General features: G+C 37.9%; 1 protein-coding gene across 1 annotated transcript in view; it reads left to right on the top strand.

Moving 5' to 3' along the window:
• The window catches only part of GPC6 (glypican 6), a gene marked incomplete at its 5' end in the record, with an annotated part of 825,666 nt that overhangs the window by 451,592 nt on the left and 350,981 nt on the right, over positions 1 to 23,093 (top strand). Inside the window, one exon of the mRNA XM_084506834.1 lies at positions 20,041 to 20,432. Coding sequence (XP_084362960.1) covers positions 20,041 to 20,432 — 392 coding nt within the window. The remainder of the gene's footprint in view (positions 1 to 20,040; positions 20,433 to 23,093) is intronic.

Raw genomic sequence — 23,093 nt, forward strand, 5'->3', positions numbered from 1 at the left:
TCTGATGCTAGATTTCATGCTTCCAGGTTCTGGCTAGTTCTGTCTTTCAACCAGATAATGACTTCCTCAGCAATTTTTTTATTAGTTGCAAGTATATTTCCTGATAGTCATTTGTAAATGATTTTGTGGCCATACTTCCCTGTCTTGCTTCATGTGTCTTCAGCCTTTTTATCTCACCTGTATATACTGACTGAAGATTTCAAACGCTGTAAAAAAGCCTATGCAGACATACTATTGAGATGAAGAATACAACTAAAGTTTGTGTTGTTAAACATTTGAGGTAAGTCAGTTATTGTTCTGACAGGGTGATGGCAGCAGCTGCTTCCCAGTTTCCCCTTCCTCCATTCCAGGCCTTGACCCTCAGAGAGCTGCAGCATCTGCCTACAGCCCAGGTTGTTCACTGTCATACCCTTTTCCATGGCAGCTGAATGGAAGCTTTGATATTTTTAGAAGGGCTTGATTTTCTGCAGCTCCCTTTTGTGTGAACAATTTAGGTAACACAGACCTTAATTCTCTAGTCTGTATGATCCTGTGGTAATTTCATAGACTCCTTAGCGTCTATCGTGGGTAGAAAATTACACATAGGTTGATAGATTTGTCATTTAAGTGGCAAAGACAGATGATTATCTGAAAAATTCACATCCTTTATCAGAAAAAGATAACTCCTTCAACATTAACATCCTTCTGTCTCATATGCCTAAAGATTATTTTCACATATATTTACAAAAAAATAATGTCCAGTGCCTAACCCAAAACAGAGATGCGAGTTCCTGCATGGATCACAAGATTTCACATGTAGTGAGTTATTTCTTTGGCATTTTTAATAACAGACATCATAACATCAGTTTCAAGAACTTCTTAATAAAGAAGACAGTAATGACAAGTGAACTGTGTATGTTAAAACTCTATGAAAAAAAAAGAATCAGTTTTAGAAATATTTAGGACTCACTCAATTATGAAATTTAAACATTGCCAATGGACTGTAGAGATATGATTGCAAATCTAGGAATAGACTCATTTGTGAACTGCCAGAGATAAAACATTCAAAATACAAATATATTTTTTATGTAGTTCCAAGGCTAAAAAAAAAAAAAAAAAAAAAAAAAAGTTTTTTTTCCAGTATCCAGATTTCAGACTAAGTCCAGTACAGATTTTAAATGCATATTCTATCAAATTTTTACCACTTAGTTATCATAGAAAATATTTAGATATTGCACTTTAAGTATTATATAGTTGTTCTTGTTTTAAGAAGCTGAAATTACACAATATTATCTGAAAAGGATTTTTTATTATAAACTCTCACCACTATAAATATGCAGAAAGAAAATTCCATAGAAGAAAGTGTTAAATATTTTTGAGAGGGGAAAAATATTAATTTCTAGAACAGTGTTGTCCAGGATCTGAATGTACATCATCCCTCTGACTTTCTCCAGGCTTTTCTGACTCCTTTTAAATGCACTTCCAGAGTGTTTGATCTTCCAAAGTGCTTCATCCCCTTTCCCTGTCTGTATTGGTTTTATGTGGCAAGGTTTTGGTGGCAGGGGGCTGCAGGGGTGGCCTGTGTGAGAAGAGTCCAGCAGCTGCTCCATGTCAGACAAGGGCCAGTTTCGGACAGCTCCCACCACTGGCCAGAGCTGAGCCAACAAGCGATGTTTATTATGCTTCTGTGAGAGCAGATTTAAGAAAGGGGGAAAAAATCTGCTGTGCAACAGCAGCTGGGAGAGAGGAGTGAGAAGCAGCCCTGCAGCCCCCAAGGTCAGTACAGCAGGAGGGCAGGAGTGCTCCAGGCATGCAGCAGCAGTTCCCCAGCGGCCTGTGGAGAAGGCCCTAGTGGAGCAGGCTGTCCCCCTGCAGCCCATGGGTCCCACATGGAGCAGATCTCCACGCTGCAGCCCACCCATGGGTGGAGGAGCCCCTGGTGGAGCAGGTGGATGAGGCTTAGAGGAGGCTGCGGCCCATGGAGAGCCCCCACAGGAGCAGGCCTCGGGCTGGAGCTGCAGCCAGTAGAGAGGAGCCCACGCAGGAGCAGTGTTCTGGGGGGAGCTGCCGCCCACCCGTGGGGGACCCATGCTGGAGCAGTTTGCTCCTGGGGGATGGATGGACCCCGTGGTACGGAGCCATGTGGGAGCAGTGCTTGAAGAGCTGCTGACTGTGGGCAGCTCCCGCAGGCTCAGTTCATGAAGGACGGCATCCTGTGGGAGGGACCTTACATGGAGCAGAGGCAGAGAGTGACCATGAAGGAGCAGCAGAGATGAAGTGTTAGGGACTGACTGCATTGCTCATTCCTGTATGCCGCTCAGGGCGAGGGGGAGAGGGAGGAGGTTTTAGAAGAGGGTGGATGCAGAGAAGGTGTTTTTAGTTGTTTTGTTGTTTTTGTTTGTTAGTTTTGCTTTTAGTTTCTCACTGCTCTATTAATAATATGTAAAAAATGACATTCATCTCCCTATGCTGAATCTGGTTTGCCCATGATGATAATTGTTGAGTGATCTCCCTGTCCTTATCTCAACCCTTTCATTGAGCCCTTGAGCCCTTTTCATTGTATTTTCTCCCCCTTTCCTTTGAGGACGGGGAGTGAGGGAGAAGTTGTGGTGCAGCTCATCTGCCCAGCTGTGTAAAACCACCACACTGTCTCTCAGAGAGGGGTCCAACTGTTAGCATCTGTGCCCACCAGCCAGGTCCTAGTCTCCTGGCTAATCCATGGAAGTGCTGTTGATGGTTGCATGCAGTTGGCACACCTTTTCTATAATGGGGCTTTTAATTATTTTTATCCTTCTCCTCAATGAAGACCAGACATACATTATACTGACCAGCTTCAATAATATTTATCATCTCCAGCAGGTGAGTTATAATCCTTTAATTTTAATTCCTTAAATTTCAGAGCTAGGTTGATTAGTACTTCTGAATAAGTGCAAGCTACAACATTAGAGGTTGCGGGAGTTTTCAGTAATCTTATCTCACAGGATCCTAAATGACCTGTGTAGCACCAAAGACAGAAACTGTCATCTAGAGGAATCTTTCTTCACCACCTGTAAAAGCCATTTCCCTGTTTGGAGACACCTGACTTAAATATTTGATTTTTAAACATTTTTGTATAGTTGTGCTTGACAATACCATTAAAAATGTTCACTCATGAGCTACATATCTCTTAACTTTTCACTACTATATACTACAGAGCTGGCTGTCATTATACTAGTAAGATTTTTTCACCATGATCAAAAACAGGAGTTTAAAATTCAAGGCATTCAAGATGCTTATCATTATTTTAATTTCTATGGCTTCCTGTAAATGCTAGGAAAAACTTTTCCACCATCCAAGTACCACCTACCTAAGATGCACTTTTGCAAAGTTGTCAGCTGCATGCTGAATTAGTATCTCACTATTTTTGCTGAAGCTAGACCCTTGCCGAACTCTGCCTGTTGAGGCCCACTTAATTTGAAATAGTTGGAGTACTGCACAGAAGCCAGACGCAGAAGGACACAAAAACTACATTGGCAAATGATCTGTCAAGTGACCCATGAACAAAATCGAGATTGAGTTGCCCTTTGAAATAAACCTATTTGAATTTTATTATCTCTAGAGCACCTTGTGTCTCTAATCTTGTGAAAGGTTAGCATTCCATCCATCAGAGCAAGATTAGAGCTCGAGCTGATGCCTGTGCTTGATGATAACTGAATGCAGCTGTTGGGGCTAGAGGAAGGAGATTCATTACCATCAGCAGTTCAAAGAAAGATTGGGTAAACAGACGCTCAGGGAAGCAGGTTTGCAATATAGACCACATATATTCCAGGTCAGGATAGCAGAAATCAAAGGAGCATAATGTCAGTGAAGATTTAAACCTTTTAACAATAATCCAAGTGAGGCAATGTTGTCTTACTCCCATCCTTTTACTTTGTGTCACAGATTAGCAGACCCAAATGGCTGCTGCCTACCAGGCTGAAATGCTAATCACTTCTTCTGCATACCTATGGAAAGGAAAAAAAAAAAAAAAAAAAGCCAAGAAACAACAAATGAGAAAACAATATAAATATACATATATATATATTTAGGACTTGTGACGAGATTAATGTCCACTGGACAGGATAGCATAAACAGGGAGAAGTGAAGGCTGCAGATTCTGTGATGTTAAAAAATAATGCTCTATTTTTATTAATTAATTCAGGAGTTCTTCTCCTGAATAATTTCTCAAAATAATTTCTCATGTGTTATGTCTTTTAAAAGCATATCTGACATTTTGAGAAAAGCTTTAATAAACAGTCATTGTTTTTCCATGTCTTTGATTGTCTGAATATTCTAAATTTTATATTATGCTCCAAATTTTATATATGATTAAGATAGTGATGACTTCACTTTTCATTTTAAACAAAGAAATATGATTAAGTTTTTCATTGTTCTTTTGCAATGTCAGCCTCGACATATGCATTGCTTCAAGAATATAGGAGTAATGCAAAGGATTAAAATGTGTGTGTTTTTCTAACTCTTTAGTTCTGACTAAGAGTTTTTTTAACTCTTTAATCCTGATATGTCTGGATATGTGCCTCTGGCTTTTCCATCTATCCAGACTAGACCATGCATTTGTGATATCACATTTGGCTCTGAAGAATAACAAGAAACCCTTCAGACCTCATGCCAGTGTTTCAGCTAACAGCAAAATAACATGAGACTGCATTTTTTTATTTGCTGTCAAACTTCATAATATCACACAGGGAAGAGAATAAGAAGAAAAAATAAAATAAAAGAAAAGGAGGGTACATCTGAGATTTCCCAGTGACAGAATTACGTTAATATACTAAAACCACAGAATCATAGAATTGAAGGGGTTGGAAGGGACCTTGAAAGATCATCGGGTCCAACCTCCTGCTAAAGTAGGTTCCTTAGAGCAGGCTGCCCAGGTAGGCATCCAGATGGGCCTTGAATATCTCCAGAGGAGGAGACTCCACAACCTCCCTGGGCAGCCTGTTTCAGTTCTCCGTCACCCTCACTGTGAAGAAGTTCTTTCGCATGTTGGTGCGGTACTTCCTGTGCTCTATCTTGTGGCCATTACTCCTTGTCCTGTCCCCACAAACCACTGAAAAGAGGTTGGCCAAATCCCTCTGTCTCCCACACCTCAGGTATTTATACACATTGATGAGATCTCCTCTCAGTCTTCTTTTCTCCAGGCTGAACAGACCCAGGTCTCTCAGCCTCTCCTCGTAAGGAAGATGCTCCAGGCCCTGTATCATCTTTGTGGCCCTCTGCTGGATTCTTTCCAGGAGATCCCTGTCTTTTTTGTACTGGGGAGCCCAGAACTGGACAAAGTACTCCAGGTGAGGCCTGACCAGGGCAGAGTAGAGGGGGAGGATCATCTCCCTTGACCTGCTGGCCATGCTCCTTTTAATGCACACCAGGATCCCATTGGCCCTCTTGGCCACAAGGGCACACTTCTGGCTCATGGTCAACCTGTCATCCACCAGGACCCCCAGGTCCTGCTCCTCAGAGCTCCTCTCCAGCAGGTCATCCCCCACCCAGCCTGTACTGATACATGTGGTTGTTCCTTCCCAGGTCCAGGACTCTACGCTTGTTCTTATTAAACCTCATTTGGTTTCTTCCTGCCCATCTCTCCAGCATGTCCAGGTCTCTCTGAATGGCAGCACAGCCTTCTGGCATGTCAGCCACTCCTCCCAGCTTTGTGTCATCAGTGTACTTGCTGAGGATTGACACTATTCCCTCATCAAAGTCGTCAATAAAGATGTTGAACAAGACTGGACCCAGCACTGACCCCTGGGGAACACCGCTAGTCACAGGTCTCCAGCCAGACTCTGCACCGCCAATCACCACCCTCTGAGCTTGGCCAGTCAGCCAGTTCTCAACCCACCTTGCTGTCTATTCCTCTATCCCACACTTTCTCAGCTTTGCTATCAGAATGTCATGGGAGACAGTATTGAAAGCCTTGTTAAAGTCAAGGTAGATGACATCCACTGCTCTCCCCTCATCTACCCAGCTGGTGATGCCATCATAGAAGGCAACGAGGTTGGTCGAGCACGACTTCCCCTTGGTGAATCCATGCTGACTACTCCTCATAACCTTCTTCTCTTCCAATTGCTTGGAGATGGCATCCAGAACAAGATGTTCCAACACCTTTCCAGGGACAGAGGTGAGACTGACTGGCCTGTAGTTTCCCAGATCCTCCTTCCTACCCTTCTTGAAGACCAGAGTGACTATCCTCCAATCTTCAGGCACCTCTCCTGTTCTCCAGGACCTTTCAAAGATGACAGAGAGCAGTTCAGAGATCACCTCTGCCAACTCCCTTAGCACAAGCGGATGCATCCTATCGTGACCCATGCATTTGTGTGTGTTGAGCCCACTCAGATGCTCCCGAACCACTCCCTTGTCAACAAGGGGGGAGATCTCCATTTCCCAGACTCTTTCTCCTGCCTCCAGGGTCGAGAAGTCCCGGGGGAGAGTCCTTGAAGCAGAGACTGAAACAAAGAAAACATGCAGTATCTCCACCTTCTCAGTGTCTCCCATTACCAGGCCACCCCCCCCTCATTTAGCAAGGACCCACATTTTCCCTAGTCTTCCTTTTACAGTTTACATACTTTAAAAAAAAAACTTATTATCTTTTATCTCTTTTGCAAGCCTCATCTCTAGGTGGACTTTAGCCTTCCTTGTCGCGTCCCTGCATGCCCTGACAACACTCCTATACTCCTCCCAAGAGGACAGGCCCTTTTTCCACATTTCATAAGTCTTCCTCTTCCTTTTGATTTTGTCAATGAGCTCCTTGCTCATTCACACAGGTTTCCTGCCCCCCCTTCCCTGATTTCCTGCTCTTAGGGATGCACCGATCCTGAGCTTGGAAGAAGTGCTGTTTAAATGTAGCCCAGCTCTCACATGCACCCTTGCCTTCTAGCAACTTAGTCTATGATATACTCCCAAGCTGGTCCTGGAAGAGGTCGAAGTTGGCTCTCTGAAAGTCCAGGGTTGCAATCCTGCTTTTAGCTTTACTTCTTCCACCAAGTTCCATCTTGAACTCCACCATCTCATGGTCACTGCATCCCAAGCTGCCCCTGACCTTCACATCCCTAATAAGCCCATCCCTGTTGGTAATGTCCAGGAGCACCCCCCTCCTCATCGGCTTCTCCACCACCTGTGTCAGAATATTGTCTTCAATGCATTGTTGGAACCATTTGGACTGTGCATGCCTGGCTGAGTTGTTTACCCAACAGATGTCCAGAAAATTGAAGTCCCCCATGAGAACCAGCACCCGTGATCGTGAGGCTACTACCAGCTGCTTATAGAAGGCCTCATCGACCTCTTCCTCCTGATCTGGTGACCTGTAGTATACCCCCACAACAGTGTCCCCCAAAATGGTTGTATGCAAAGTAGAAACCAGCTTAATTCGAGGTAAGTTGCAACAGTTTAGGCACACCCACATAAAAAAGTGAAACAATACCAAAATAAATCTCAATTTGCAATAGATCATACTGATGCTCAGAGTATAAGAAATTACAATTTCCAGCTAAATCAGACTAAATCAGAGCCTGTGACAGAATGTACAAACTTTGATGGCTTCTCATAATTAGTGAAAATATTTAAAAGAGGACAAAGGAACTGGATTATCTATGAGAAAAGGCCAAGAAAGTTGGGATAATTTAGCCTGCAGAAAAGGGTCAGGGAGGATCTCATCACTGTATACAAATACCTGAAGGAAAAGTGTAAAGAGGACAGAAACAGGCTCTTTTTAGGAGTGATCAGTAACAGAACAAGAGGCAATGGGCACAAACTGGAACACAGGAGGCCCCCTCTGACCATCAGGCAGCACTTCTGATGGAGCACTGGCACAGGTTGCCTAGAGAGGTTGTGGGGTCTCCTCCTTGAAGATCTTCAGTGTGCTCTAGGTGTTCCTACTTGAGCAGGGGGATTAGACCAAGTGACCCCCATAGGTCCCCTCTAACAACTACCAATCATGTGACTCTGTAATTCTGTGAATTTTACAGCAAAAATAGGTAATAACAACAGTAACAAAATCCAGGGTATTTATAGTTTTATGAAAAATTCCTATACAACTCTTGTTTCCAAGACAAAATCTTCTGTTTGTAATCAACAAAGTTTTTTCAATATTTTCTACAGTAACATTTTCAGGTACTTTACTAATGTTTACTATATTATACTAACACAAGTAAGGCATACATGTCTTTGTAACTACCTAAAACACTTCATGACTTCATGACTTCATGACTTGCATCTTTTGCAATTGTAGTAACATTAAACAAAAGAAGTCAGTTGAAATATATTATATATACACATTAGGGGCAAGTATGAATGAACATCTGGTCTGTACAAGAGAGGAATAAGTGACTAATAAAATAATGTTTTCTCAGTGAAAGTGGAGAATATTTCCTAGATAATGGGTTGAATGAGAAATATAATTTAATGCTAAACTCTAATGTAAAAATCGCCTATTGGGAACACATTTTTAGTTATATGGCTTGTAAATGTAGAAGTACTTAAAGTATAAGACCACCTAGGCTGCATAAAAGTGTGATGTACTGCTGCTGATGTTTCTTATTATGGAAAAGAAACAGTGCAATTAGTGTTGCCTAGTAGGTAACACCCATAATTTTTCAATTTTACAGAAGTTGTCATTTTTTTCAGTATGAACTCAAATATCTTTTTACAGTTATTTTGGTCTTCATTCCTGAAGTGTGCTGTCTCAATTAAAATCCAGAAGGTATATTCTTTATTGTGACCATTTCAAAGAAATACCCATTTTTGCTAGCTGTGCTGAGATATCTTCCCCTTATTGTGTCATATGGCTGAATGATTCTCCCAAATGACTAAGTATATATAAATTTGCAAAACAAATAAAGAAGTTACAGGAGAAAAAAATTACTATTATCTCTTAATTTTTTTTTTTTTTCCTATTGCACCAGACTGTTAAAATATTAGACTATCTGATAATACAGTAGTGGAAACACTAAAATCACCTTAGCAAGAAATAAAGCACATACTTACATGTATATTAAAAGAAAATACTAGTACTGATCCAGTCTAGTTGACAGGAAGAGACAGGCTCCTGCAGGATGTGAATAGGAGCCCCCGTTTCAAAGCCAAAGCCAGGCTCCTGACTGGAAACCTCTTTTTTCTTCGCATGGGTACATAAAGACAGAGGTAGAGCAAGGCTTCACACTGAAGTTCCTAAGTCAGGTACATGGAGTTGAAGTGATGTATAGCCTTGGGTGTATATCACCTAACAACTTCAGAAGATAGACAGTGGGAACCCACATTCTTGAAGTGTGTTAACTGAGTTTTGTTGGCATTGTGAGACTGTATCTCATGAACCACTGGAAAACTGAAGTTTAACTCATCCTTATCCCTTTTATCCAGTTGTCATTTCTGTGTTTTTCTTTCTTTCACATTCTTTTTGTTATCTCCAGCTTTCTCTTTCCTGTTTCATCTGTACTGCCAGTTTTGTGCTTGTTTATTCTCCCACATTTGAAAGCATCTGTGGTAGTATAGTACAAAAAGTCAAATATAAGATGTCTTTTCAGCATGGATCACCGAGGACCCTTCAGCACCTGCTGTTCAATAGAACTGATCAGCTTTCCAGCTTGTTCCTCCTTATCTTCAAGGACTGTCACTCTGAGCTGGAAAGATTTAAATGAGAACAGTCAGTGGGAGCTTCAGCTCAAAAGTGACACAGTGTTACGGTTATGTTTGAAGTAGCTGGAGAAATACTAGAATATTGCTCAAAGAAATAGTGTTTAGCACTAAATGGAAAGACTTCACCACCAAAAGTGACCCATAGTCTCTACTCCACTAGACTCAGGAGGAAGTGTTAGACACCAGTGAAGAAAATATGGCCTATGCCTAGATTCCCCGTCAACCTGTCAGATAAAAAACATGTAACATGAAGAATTACATCTCTCTGAGAGATGGATGAAGACTGTAAATTAGAGAGTGTAGGCAATTCAGACTCAAGATTGCAGAGCAGATGGAAAAAGCAGTAAATAGTAGAAGGCTGGGAAGTTTAGTAACTGTTGTGCAAAGACAAAAATAAATAAATAAATAGATACATAGATAAATCCAGAAAAAGATTCCATATCTTCTAGTTCCTTCTGAACCAACCCACTTCTTTTCATTGCAAGACCATAGCAGAGTCAAAGCTACTGTTCATTTGTTTAGTTCAATTAAATATTCTTTTTGATTTGTCTAAAAGATCCAGCAGCTGATCAGCAGAACAGCATAGAAACACAAATCTTTGGTATCACTATATGTCACATGTCCATTTAGACAGAAACTTTGTGTCCCATACAGCAGCTAATAAATGGGAAAAATTCCTCAAATAAAATTGCCCTGAAATGTTAACGCCCCTTCTATGTAGCCTTAAAATTAAAGCAGATTATATTGTTTGAAATCTATGATAGCCCTAAATATATACCGATCCTGCGAAGATTGTTTATTCAGTTCATTGTACTATATCATACATCTAGGTTTCCTTCTGACTGGAAAGCTTTCCCAGTAGATGCTCTCTTAGGAAGAAAAGAGGTTTCTGTCAAGATGGTTGATCAGATAAAAATCAATCAAATATCACCTTGATCCAGTGAATTGGTGTCTGCAGATGAAGGCTTGTGTTCACATTAAAGCCATTCAAATACAAACTTTGTTTTCTAATCCCTGATCTTTGAAACATTTAGGTAGGAAGGATTATTGACTTCACAGATCTCCATAGGGGATCAAAGGTCTTTCTAACAGTAGATGAATGCAGATTCAGGATCTGAAAGACTATTTTCTTCCAAAAGATATTATATTATTATATAATATAACATATTATATATAATATAATATAATATATAAATATATATTATATAATATATAATATTATATAAATTATTATATAATAATATATTGTATTAATTATTATATAAATATATAATATTATATTATTATATAATATAATATAAATATATTATAATATATATTAAATATATATTTTCCTACATTTATAGTTTGTTTGAAGCCAATTGTGTTACCCCGAACCTTAATCCTTGACCCTATCATTAACCTGAGATATTATGCATTGCCTTGTTTTAAGTCACATATATAAGTTTGGATTGCCCAAAGCTAATTTTTAGGATAAACTTCTGGTACAACATAACATATGTTGGCCATACTACTGCTTTAGGAAAAAATAAAAATAAAAATAAAAATGAAGAAAATCATCGCTCTAACAAATAGAGCACATTTGATTTCTTGACATTTAAGTTAACTTAGTTTGATGTTATAAAAGGAAAAGAAAATTTGCCACTAAAGTGAGGTTTGACCATGTAGCTCAATTTACAAGCAAGAAATTCAGTAATATCTCTGCATTGTTAAAGTAACAAATAATATCGAGCGCAGCGTCCAAATAGTCAAAAAACAACCAGGTTAACCAGTTTCTATTTCATACTACTTGGCCTTAATGGTGCACAGGGTTCCTTTGAGTGTGGATGTGGGGAGATGGGGTAAGATAATAAGTAAATTGTCTTGAAGGTGTTTTTATCTTTTTCATTAGCACTGTAAAACTGCAACAGCTGTTATTAGCTGCACTTAGAAGTCTCTGGAAAAGCTATCAACATGACTTCATTACATCTTAAACTTCAGGCTTATATACAAAATTGATTGTAGATATATAATAATTTCAATAGGAAGTCAAACCAAACTGATCTTATGTCAGGCTTCTGTCAGGTTGCTCAAATAGAAGTCTCTTCAGTTATTGCACTATTATCTGTCTCAAGCTTCTCATCTTAGATGTTTTTGATGTAATGTACTGATTTTTTTATAAATATTAAAACTTTTTTTTTTCAAAGAGGGAGAAAAGTGAATTCAGATGAAAAGGAGAACTGCAATAGATTTACAGCAGTTACAAAAATAAAACTATGTAAGTATTTCTCAGCTGTCTGCACTTGCAAGTTTGACTTGAAAGTAGCTGCAGTTCTAATTTTAAATATACCATGTTGCACCAAATCTGAGCTGTGTGATGCCTGTCTTTCTTCACTGGGATTCAGGAACTGCACTTCCTACTGGATATATTACCTAATAGATATACATGCTTTCAGAAAACAACCCTTCTCGTTTGTGAACAGAGAAGGGCACATCGATGAATTGTGAATATGAGCCTCTAAAAACCAAATAAGGCACAAGAGTAGGTTTTCAAACTCCTCAATGACAACTTTTTACAGTAGTTTATTTTGAAATGGGAGAAAGAAACAATGAAGACAGTATTCTAAAAGAAAAGAAGAAGCCCTTCTTGTTTCCATATGTGCTGAAGTTCAGGTTGAGATTTCTGCCTCTGAAACCCATTTCCAAAGCATCACTGTTGTCAGGTTGTGGTTAGTCATCTCACTGTATATAAAAGTCAATAAGATTACAGTATTTTCCTCTGGCCAGCCACAACCTTCTTCCATGTGAATGAATCCTTCCCTTAGTCAAGCTGTCTACTCTGAAAAGAGACATGAAGGCATTCAGAGGTATCGGTGCCCCATTGCTTCCCAGAACAACACCTGACCAGAATTTTCTAAAACAGCACAGAATTTTCTAATAGTAACAAATATCATCTCTGTTTTGGGACCTGCTGCTTAAAATAATAATAATAATAATAATAATGTTTGTGTTTGTTTGTTTTCCTTCTTCAGACAGAATATATAAATTTTTCTGTCATAGATCAGTTTTATCTGACTTGGACCAAGGCAATTTGTTAATTTTTCCCAGTGTCTTTTAGTCCACCTTACACTTCTCTGTATAAAAAAGAAAATAAAAAATCTAATAAATTGAAGAGATTGTTGTAGATTATAGATGTGGCAAAGAATTTTCATACAAAATGTTGGATGGTAAATCTCCCTAACTATTGAACTGGATATTTAATAGCCTCTAGTGGTGCATAGAGAAAAACAGAATAGGCTCTATATTTTAAAACAATTGTTGCACAGAGTCCCATAGTTTATATATTGTTAGTATCATTTTCATGAAAACTTTAAATGTTTTTTTCAGAACAACCTGTGGTAACTCATGATTTTTTCATGAGGCAATATGCATTTTTAAGAACATATGATCTAAAATTCATCATTCTGAAATTCACAGATGTCCATGAAATGCTACATATCTGTCTTTGGTCATGGATATTCATGACAATAGTACTGCTATAAGTGTTTAAATGTTCACTCATAAATATTCTAGAAGTTGGCCTTCTAATGCCATATGACACTTTACTTACATTTTATGAGTACCTCACTTGGGCATTTTCTGTTTGATAATGAAAGTAGAACCATCAGGGACAGTTATTACTATGTATAAAAATATATGAAAAGCTCTCTTTGCTTTCTTTTTATTCCTAGCATTTTCTTTCTTGGTTATCACTATAAGCTCAAGAAATTCCTTGAGAGGCTGGTAATTTCAGGTTTTGTGTGTATTATGAAGTATATATATCATCAACATCAAGTACCAGATGCAACAAAATATGAATTGAGATTATAGTAAATATTTTTAAAAGTATATTTTAATATCTAATTTCACATTTTCAAGTGAAAGTGACAGGTTTCACCTAATTGCAAGACTGTCAATGTAGAATCAACAGACTGATCAAGTTTCCTTCTTAGACACGCTAAAGGTGTTAATAAATGAACTCTTGCAGGGAAGGAATGGTGAGTTCAGCATGTAAAGGCTGCACCAGCACCCTCTGAAGTTCTCGATAATGTTCTCATTGACTTCAGAGTTGCAGAATAAAGGTTTATAAGCCTTTATCAATGCATGTAATCCGCTTTGAATAGATAACAGATGCTTAACTGCGTATTAATGTTCATTTGTACAAAAACCTCTTTCTATATTGATGTTAAGCAATGCCTTCAATTATTAGATTAGGTTCACATTTAGATAATGCTTTCGTGTGTAAATAGCATCCATCATTTTTTCCCATTTGCCTGGTCTAACTTGTCTAACCCAGCCCAGGACACATGTGTTTATGTTTTCTCCCCACTCTCTTGTCCCTTAGCACAGGGCAGTGCTGTTTACTTCGTCTCCATGTAAGGAGTAGAGAGCGGATGAGGATGGAGTGTGTGGAAAGAGGTGTTCTCCTCTTTCTCTGGGTCTCCTTTCTTCCTTGCCTCAATTTTGCAGAGGGGTCAGCAGCAGAAACTAGATAACATAGCAGGAAAGAAATCATGGACTTTGGGCAGGAAACAGGGCAAAAGATCTCTGTGAACTGCTGTCTATTATAAGGTCTTGTAGTAGTCTGAGAGATGGAGGGATTAAAGAAGGGAGAGAGACCACCATCTTCACTCATTACCTTTGAGATTGTACTGGCTTCGAAAAATGTTAGTAGTGTCCAAAAGATTTCATAATCTCATTATATTTAGAGGGATGGGACCATCTAGAATAGGTATCAACATCCATTAGCAGCTAAATCATTTCATACATATGTGATTTTACCCAAGACATAGGTAGAGGATGTAAGTCATCTATTCTGAAATTTGCAGTTATAGGACACATTTAATTATCTGACCTCTCTTTCTTAGCCTAAGATATTATATTTATATATTCTAAATGAGTTAAAAAAATGAGAAAAAAACAGCGGACCTCATAACATTGCAGCATTTGTTGTTCCTAATGGAAGCTGAAATTTGTTTCCCAGTTGTGAGTGTTGAGTGTTTCTGAAGGTCAAAGCTATAACAACATTTAAAATTAGTTATTCAAACTCACTAAAAAGTAATACCAATGTACTGGTAGCGTCATGCATACAATTTGTTCGCTCTTGAATATAAATATAAATGTACTGTCAAAAATAAGGGGAAAAATGATCTGCTGTAAGTATTTTCCTTACAGCAATTTTTTCTCAATCACAAAGTTAAATTGAGTTCTTTTTGTTTTGTAAGGTTAGGTATTGTTAGAAAAAAAAAAAAAAAATCTCTGGAAACCTAAAATAAATAGTTGAAATATGGAAGAAAAACCCACACATAAACTATTTACACATATGGAAACTATTTAGGCTAATTTCACTACAGTTTTAATCAGATAAATCTAAATTTTCACTAAATGACACCACTGTGAAATATCTATATGTTTTTTGCTTGTTTGGTTGATTGGTTTGGTTGGTTTTGTTTAAAAAAATAAAAAAGCCTTTTCAAGAATCCTGTAGAAAGATGAAAAGTTCACTAGAACATTTTTTTTTTCTTCATGAACAAATAAAGAGAAAAAAAATAAGGCATTGAAGAAAAGGAGTTGACTGTATGTTGACTTGGTTGTTGACTATCATTAACGTAAGTACCTACACATAAAGAACATATTTTATTCAAAGAGGCAGTCAGCTTACATGAATTCAAATATCCTTCTTACCATCAGTCATATCATTAGATGTGTTCAAAGGTGTCCAATGAATTTAGGTACCTAAATTCCGTATACTGTAGGTGCACCATCTTCACAGTAAATGGTGGATCACTAGAATTTGTGAGCAATTTGAAAATCAATGCCCACAAGCAGAACAAGACCATAATGGGAAACCATCTGTATATTGTATGGGTGGGGTTAGTCAGTGATGGGTGAATTCAGTATTTTACCCTAGCCAACATTTTCCATAAAAATGATGAAAAATCACATCAAAAAAATCTCTGTCCAGAGTGTCTGAAAAGTAGCTGTGCTGCATTTTCTCAGGTAGCAGTGATACTTGTTGTCAAGTGTACAAGATGCTAACAAGAAAAGTCCTGTTAAAGAGGAAAAATGGGCAGAGTATATAATAAATAAATGAAATCATCTTTTAGTATTTTTAGTCCTAATCCTTTCTTTTTGCATATCTTTCTGTTTTCAGGAATTGGCCAACAAATTATTTCCAGCTTTGCATCTTGTCCTGCAGTTAGGTGTTGCTTTTGCTTCTATTACCGATGGAAAAGAAAAAGAAAATGAAGGGAGCTTTTTAGGCCGGGAATGATCACAGAACATCAGCTCCAACATAATACAACTTTGTTTATCTAATTATTTCCTCTAGGTGGTTGTGATTATATTTTGTTGAAGGCAGTTATTACACTGTGTCATGTTGCAGTATCATCCCCAGTCCTGATCCACAGATGTGGCGACAAGTAGTCATCACTTCAGAATTAGTCTAGCTCCCAGGTTGAATTAAATTATGCCACCAGATTACCTATGTTAAAATAGAGTGAGAGAGAAAGCTTTCGGTTTCCAGGGCAGTGGGAGAGCTGAGAAGACCCTATTTTTAATAAGAGCAGTACCTACCATTTGGTAAGGGACTCTAGGCAATGCATCATGTCCTTTTCCTTTGTAATCGACTTATTTTATCATGGACAAAGGATTTAATAACAATTCAGACTTCACTTCCAGAGCCAGCTATTATCAATCTTCTATCAGAAATGTACAAATAACTTTAAAAAAAAATAGAGGAAGTGTTATTAATTGACTGGAAACCTACCATGTAAGCCTATATAGAGCATGTAATGGTTTCAAATCACATTATTCTCTCTTCTTTTCAGTTGTATGTATTGTAGCTCAGTGTGCCTTAGATGTTATCCTTTTGAGCTACCTCGTAAGCAGACCTGGATGGGCTTCCCTCTGGCTAATAAATGAAAGCTGAATAGAAATGTGTTTGCAATGTAAGACATACCCAGGATGTATTCTGTCATATAAAAGAATCACCACTTAAAATTAGGAAAAAATATTTTAAAATAAGCATTAGCACTGCTCATGACAGCCAATTTTGGCAGGAAAAAAAAAAAAATAAAATCACAATATATATATGTTAAAACACTGTTCATCTCTGTCATATATAGATCCTCCTCTCCAGACCTAGTACTTGAGTGTCTTCCAGAAGCACATTAAGCAACATGACTAATGTCTCTTGTCTTCGTTCTTTGAGTTGAAATATAATATTATTTTACAAAAGCTATCTGCAAGTTGATGAAATATCTTTGTAATGAACATAAAATCTTTAAATTACTATGAATATGATGGGAAAAAAAATAGCCTTTGTGGAAGCAGGTACAGTTTCTCTTGATGTAACTGGACAAGTGCCCAGTTATGTCAGGACAGAGTATCTATTCAGGAGCAGCATAAAGCAGTCTACCTTCTTGATGTATGGAAGATTTCCTGACAGAAAAAGCAAGTGATCCTTCACAACAGCATTCAATTTGCAGGATGGGAATTAAGATTTTTTTTCTAATAAATACAACAGGACTTTTCTCTGAAACTGGAAAACACGTCCAATTTTGTAGCTGTTACTGCTTTATTTTCCTCATCCTGCATAGGTTTACTGATACAGACTCTTAAACTGTCTTTTGTATCAAAGTATACAGAAGACTAAAGGTCTAACTTTTTTATGTCATAATAATTTATTCTAAGCAATAGCTCTCAAAGACTAGAGACCTATGAGAAGACTAAAACTTAAATAAATGTACTGCTATTCAGAGGACATTAGCTTTCCCACAGAACACATATGTCTGGTGTCATATTTGGACAAGAATGTAATTTAAGCTTATGGAGTTACTGGTAATGTTTGTATTGCAATATAAATAAAGATTGCAACCAACCTGGACCACATTGTAATAGATGCTGCACAAGTGCAGAATAAATTTCTGTCCCTTCCTAAAATGTTTGGTTGCCTTCCAACAAACTGACTGTGAGATTGCTAAATAATATGCCTGCACAAAGAAATAATAGGTTAACAATCTCAGACCAGAGGAGCTGTCAGCAGCTGAAGCTGTTGTGCTTCACTGTGACTGACTTACTCAATGGCATAATCTTTTCAGATAAATAGTGGGATTCCCATAATAACTATGGACAGAAAGAAGCCAGCATATGAATTGCTTACAGCAGCCTCTTGGCATACAGAACATCATGGGAGAGAATTTGAGAGGTCTGGATTCACTGTTTTTGTGATTGTCTTTCACAGTTGTCCTTCAATTACACTGGCATAAAAGCTTAGCTTCAGTCTTAAAACATATTTTAATTTGAGCCCCAAATTCTCGTCCATCTTTTTGCATAGTGCATGAATAGAGAATTAGATGTATTCAGCAACAAAGGCAGTATACATTATTTGTTAGAGGAAGAAATGCTGACTGTATGAAATAGTAGCAAGGATTAGTCTGATGTCAAGGATATTAACATGTCAGGATAAGGGGTGAAAAACAATTTTGTTTTGCTTTTCTCTAAAACTGCTTTGTCAGAATTCGTGGATAATTTGGAAAAAAACGATACAGAAGACCTCATTACTGAATGTTGTGTAGCTCAAGTTATTCCACTTGGCAGCAGAGAAGAACAAAGGAGTTTTTTGTGCTTTTTGTTTTTGTTTGTTTGTTTGCTTTTGTTCTGGTTTTGTTTGTTTGTTTTTGTTTTTCTTTCATAAAGTATTTGGTGAAAGCTTATTGTTTTCCAATTTGAATGTATGCCATCTGAGAAACTGTGATTTTAATGACAGCTTAGACATTGATACATCTATTTAAATATATTTTTATTTAAATAAGTGCTTTGATGTAGTGAGTGTGTTCTCAATGTTCTGTGTATACATTTTCATGATAACCCTTTTGCGGTTATGTGGGAGATCAAAGACTGCAACTCTGCACAATCTCTGCCAAAAAGGAGCCTCTGTTTTCTTATGGAGTCTATGCAGCCTAGTCCATAACATTTGGTTGATTCTTCTTTCAAGTGATCACTGTTGCACATTCCCAAATTTAGTGTATATTTTTTCTTATGCATTCTTAATTGCCATCCTGTCTTTAGCATTGCAATAGTCCTCATTTTCATGAGACTCTTTAGCCACAGCAGGGCTATATATTTTTACACATTACAGTAATTTTTACAGGGTTTTTACATATTACAGTATTAGCCAAGTCTGCAAGAAGTGATAGCACACATGGATGCATCTATGGGCAACAACCACATATTTAGTTTCTGGCATCCCAGAGCTGGCTGCTTCTGCATCAGTGTGAATCATTTAACAGCAGCAAATATATATGTTTTGCCAAGGATATTGCCATCTCTTCCTTATTGTATGCAGTGCCCCATTTACGGGCCACAGCAGTCATTGAGCTCTTTTCCAAAGGAGATTTAAGGAGGATGACAAATGGACTCTACAGGAAGACGGAATACTATGCCACCAAAAGCATCTATGCCTGCTGATCTAGAGTTGCCTAAGGATCTTAGCAGAGATGATCACACATTTCCACTGCCCAAAGAAAGATTTCAGAGATCTCTGCTGTGATTGGTATACCATGGGCTCAGTTCCCAAAAACAATATTTTCCAGAAACCAAAACTTAAAAATAGGTAATGTTATGCACCTGAGTACATAAGAGGCACAGAAGCAGTAAAGTATGAAATGCATTTGAAAAAAAATGTAAGGTCTGCTATTCCAATACCAACAACTAATACAAATTGGAAATAGTAGTCTGGATGTGACAGAGCTGGTGGAGGGTTCTAGTACAGTGCTTCAGTAGAGTAGCAGATTATTGAGAGTGCTAACATTTTTTTAGCGTTACCTAGACAAATACTTTAAATAGAATTCTGCTCATTTAGAGCCAAGTCTCTTTCAAATTACTTTCAAAAACATTTGGAAATAAATTTTCAGATTTATTTCTGTGGTGTTCTCCTATACTGTAATAACTTCAGATAAATAGAGCCTATCATTGTCTAGCTATATTTAAAATATTACAATTTTATTTTATTTCTATCATATTAATGACTTCACATTTAGCATAACAGATTTAGTATACTGACTATGGAGGATTTTACAAGGGGCTGAGAATGGCATGTTCAAATAGTAAGTGGACCAACCCTCACTGAAATTCTAAGTGTATTTTTGTTGTTCAGTGTTGTAGGGTCAACATCTTTCTACTTGGCAGTCAATGGGAATCCAGGCTATACCTTATTTTTCCTTGCCTCTGAGTAAAGCTATTTCTAATCCAAATAAATGAATGGAACTAGTAATAATATATTAGGACAAACTTTACTAAAGGTAATGTAGGAATGTAATCAGAAAACTCTTTGGGCTTTACTAATATCTCCTTGCTAACATCTCCTTGTTTTCCCTGCAGAATTTTTCCGAGAACTTCTTGAGAATGCAGAAAGATCCTTAAATGACATGTTTGTCCGGACATATGGCACGCTGTACATGCAGAACTCGGAGGTTTTCCAGGATCTCTTCACAGAACTGAAGCGGTATTACACAGGAGGCAATGTGAACTTGGAGGAAATGCTGAATGATTTCTGGGCTCGGCTGCTGGAGCGGATGTTCCAGCTTATAAACCCCCAGTATCACTTTACTGAGGACTACTTGGAGTGTGTAAGCAAGTATACAGACCAGCTGAAACCATTTGGAGATGTACCCCGGAAGCTGAAGGTTCAAGTGACTAGAGCGTTCATTGCTGCACGGACCTTTGTTCAGGGGCTGACAGTAGGCAGAGAGGTTGCAAACAGAGTATCCAAGGTAATCTAAAATCAGGGTTTCTTAAGCCTGAATTTATTTCAAACATACTTACTAGAAAAGTGAAATCTGATTTTTTGTATTAATATTTTTAACGGGGTGATGTTTTTCTAGTGTTTTTTTTTTGTTTGTTTGTTTGTTTGTTTGTTTTCTGGGGGGAGGTGTAGTGGGGGTGGGGAAGTGTGCTGATGTACGCATACTAAATTTATAAATAAGGATAATAGTTGTTTTTAATTCCTGCTGAAGATTTTATGGCAATATTGACTAGAAAGCATTTCCCTTTGGACACAATGAAATATCAATATCCACCAATGTTATAGCATGGTAGTGATTTTCATTAGTAATTCAAAACCAGCTAGCATAAAAGATGATGGTCATGATCAGAATTAAAATGTTTAAAGTAAATTTATGCTGCTGTTTGTTAGGACTGCAGAGCCCTCGCAGCATTCATTCATCATGAAACTGGATGGATTTTGTTAGAAATGTCTAGTCATGTTCTTGATGAGAAAATAGACCAAAAGTGACACCTCTGGAGCACAAGCTTTCCCTAAGGACAATTTGATTCACATATATTTTATATTTAACTATTTATCTATGCAAATATTTATGACAATTATAATCCTTGAGGGCTTCATATAAATAAAGCTCTGTAAGGAAAAAAAAAAAAAAAAAAGGAAAAAAAAAAAAAGAAAGAAAGAAAAACACAAAAATAAACCATCTGGGTACTAGAAATATGCCTGAATTACTTTCTCTTACACGGTGTTTCAATTTATTTATTTATTTATTTATTTTCTGAATTGCTGTTCCAACTAGATATTTGTTCTGTGATCTGGCTATTTCATAGTCCTAGTCTGTAGTGTATTTGGACTTTAACCATATTCTGAATTCTGAAGTGGTCAAGTGACAACAAAATGCCCAAGCACTCTCTTCTAGAAAGTAAGCATATGCATGATTGTTATGTTTGCCCTTTGCAATAGTTTCTTGCTTAAGAATTTACAAGCTTAAGCCATTCCTGTTTGTCAAAAGGACTGACTCTCTTGCTTCATTTAAATCACAGCAAGAAGGTGAAGTAGAGGTGCAGCTGAGTGCTGAATGAAACTGCAATTCAGGTGCTCAACATGATGAGGAAACCTGTCTTCTAAATATTTCTTATCCTGTATGATGTGATATTTTGCAACTAAAAATTCAAAAGCTATGGATATAGAGAGGTAGCTGACAAGTGATAATCTGATTTTATATGTAGTACACTGCATGGAAGGATCATTTTGTGCTTAAAAGTTGGTGAATGAAATATATGATACTGGTTACCCACCTAAAACCAAATTTTCTTCCTTCCAAGAGTCTTCCTGGGCTACAGTCACCTTTTTCTTTATTTCTGGTGCTGCCAATTCTTGCAGTTTCTTCTGAACAATGGCAAAGCATAAGCATGATATCCCATTCCATCTAGCCTGGTTAGGGGCAGATATGAGTGTGCAGAATAGAACATGTATATTTATAGCCCCAGGTTCCCTGTGAAGAGCAGAGATGTCCTTGTTTGCCAAGATTTAAGTGAGTCTGCTTAGGTCTGATGTCACTGTTGCGTGTAGGCATTAGGACTTACTATATTTTTTGGATCAAACTATAGGCATTAAGCTATGTGAATCACTAAACGTATGTACAATTTCTGAATTCCAGATGAAGGTGTGAATTGCCTTCCAATATGTCACTCTCCCTCTGTATGTATATAAATGCACATAACATGCAGGTGTCTCCCTTCTCACATACCCTGGAAATAACTTCAACTCACCCGCTGGACTTGGGGTACATAAGCTCTTTAAAGGATAGAATTTTAGACTGTCAAGTGATCCTAAGATCCTATAATGAGAACTATTAGCTCTGTAGTCATAAAATTTGACTTGTTATAGTATCAGTTGAAGATGATAATAGCTCAGAAATGCTCCTGGTTGTTGTGTGTATGTGTGTTTGTTGTCTTTTTTTTTTTTTTTTTACATGTGTTTGTTTATAACATGAAAGCAACTCTTTAAAAGTGCTTGGCAGTTTGTGCAAGATACAGTACACAAGATACAGTACATCTTTGTTTTATGTATAAATAGTGACACTATTAGAATACATCTAAAACTCTGACTTCAGTTTTGCGTTCCTACCATGCAAGAAAAACAATGAGTTCAGTGGGTGGCCACAAGGGTGGTCAAGACATTCATAATTGCCCTGGCATAACAGGCTGGGCAACTGGGGCTTATTCAGCCTGGAAAAAAAGGTGACTTCAGGGGCACCTAACAGCTGTGCTTACTGCCTTTGGAGAGGTTATCGTAGAATTATAGAATCATAAAATAGAGTTGGAAGGAGTCCATAAGAATCATTGGTCCAACTCCTGGCTCTACACAAGACGACCAAAAAATCAGACCATATGTCTGAGAGCACTGTCCAAATGTTCCTTGACCTTGATCAGACTTGCTGCCACGACCACTTCCCTGGGAAGCCTGTTCCAGTGTCTGACCACTCTCTCAGAGAATAACTTTTTCCTAATGTCCAACCTAAACCTCCCCTAATGCAGCTCCATGCCCTTCCTTCAGGTCCCATCAGGTTCACCAGAGAGAGGAGATCAATGCCTGCCTCCATGTTCCTCATCATGAGGAAACATATTCCCCCTCATGAAGTCTCCCT

The sequence above is a fragment of the Aythya ferina genome, assembly GCF_964211825.1.
Source record: "Aythya ferina genome assembly, chromosome: 1".
NCBI classification, from domain to species: domain Eukaryota; kingdom Metazoa; phylum Chordata; class Aves; order Anseriformes; family Anatidae; genus Aythya; species Aythya ferina.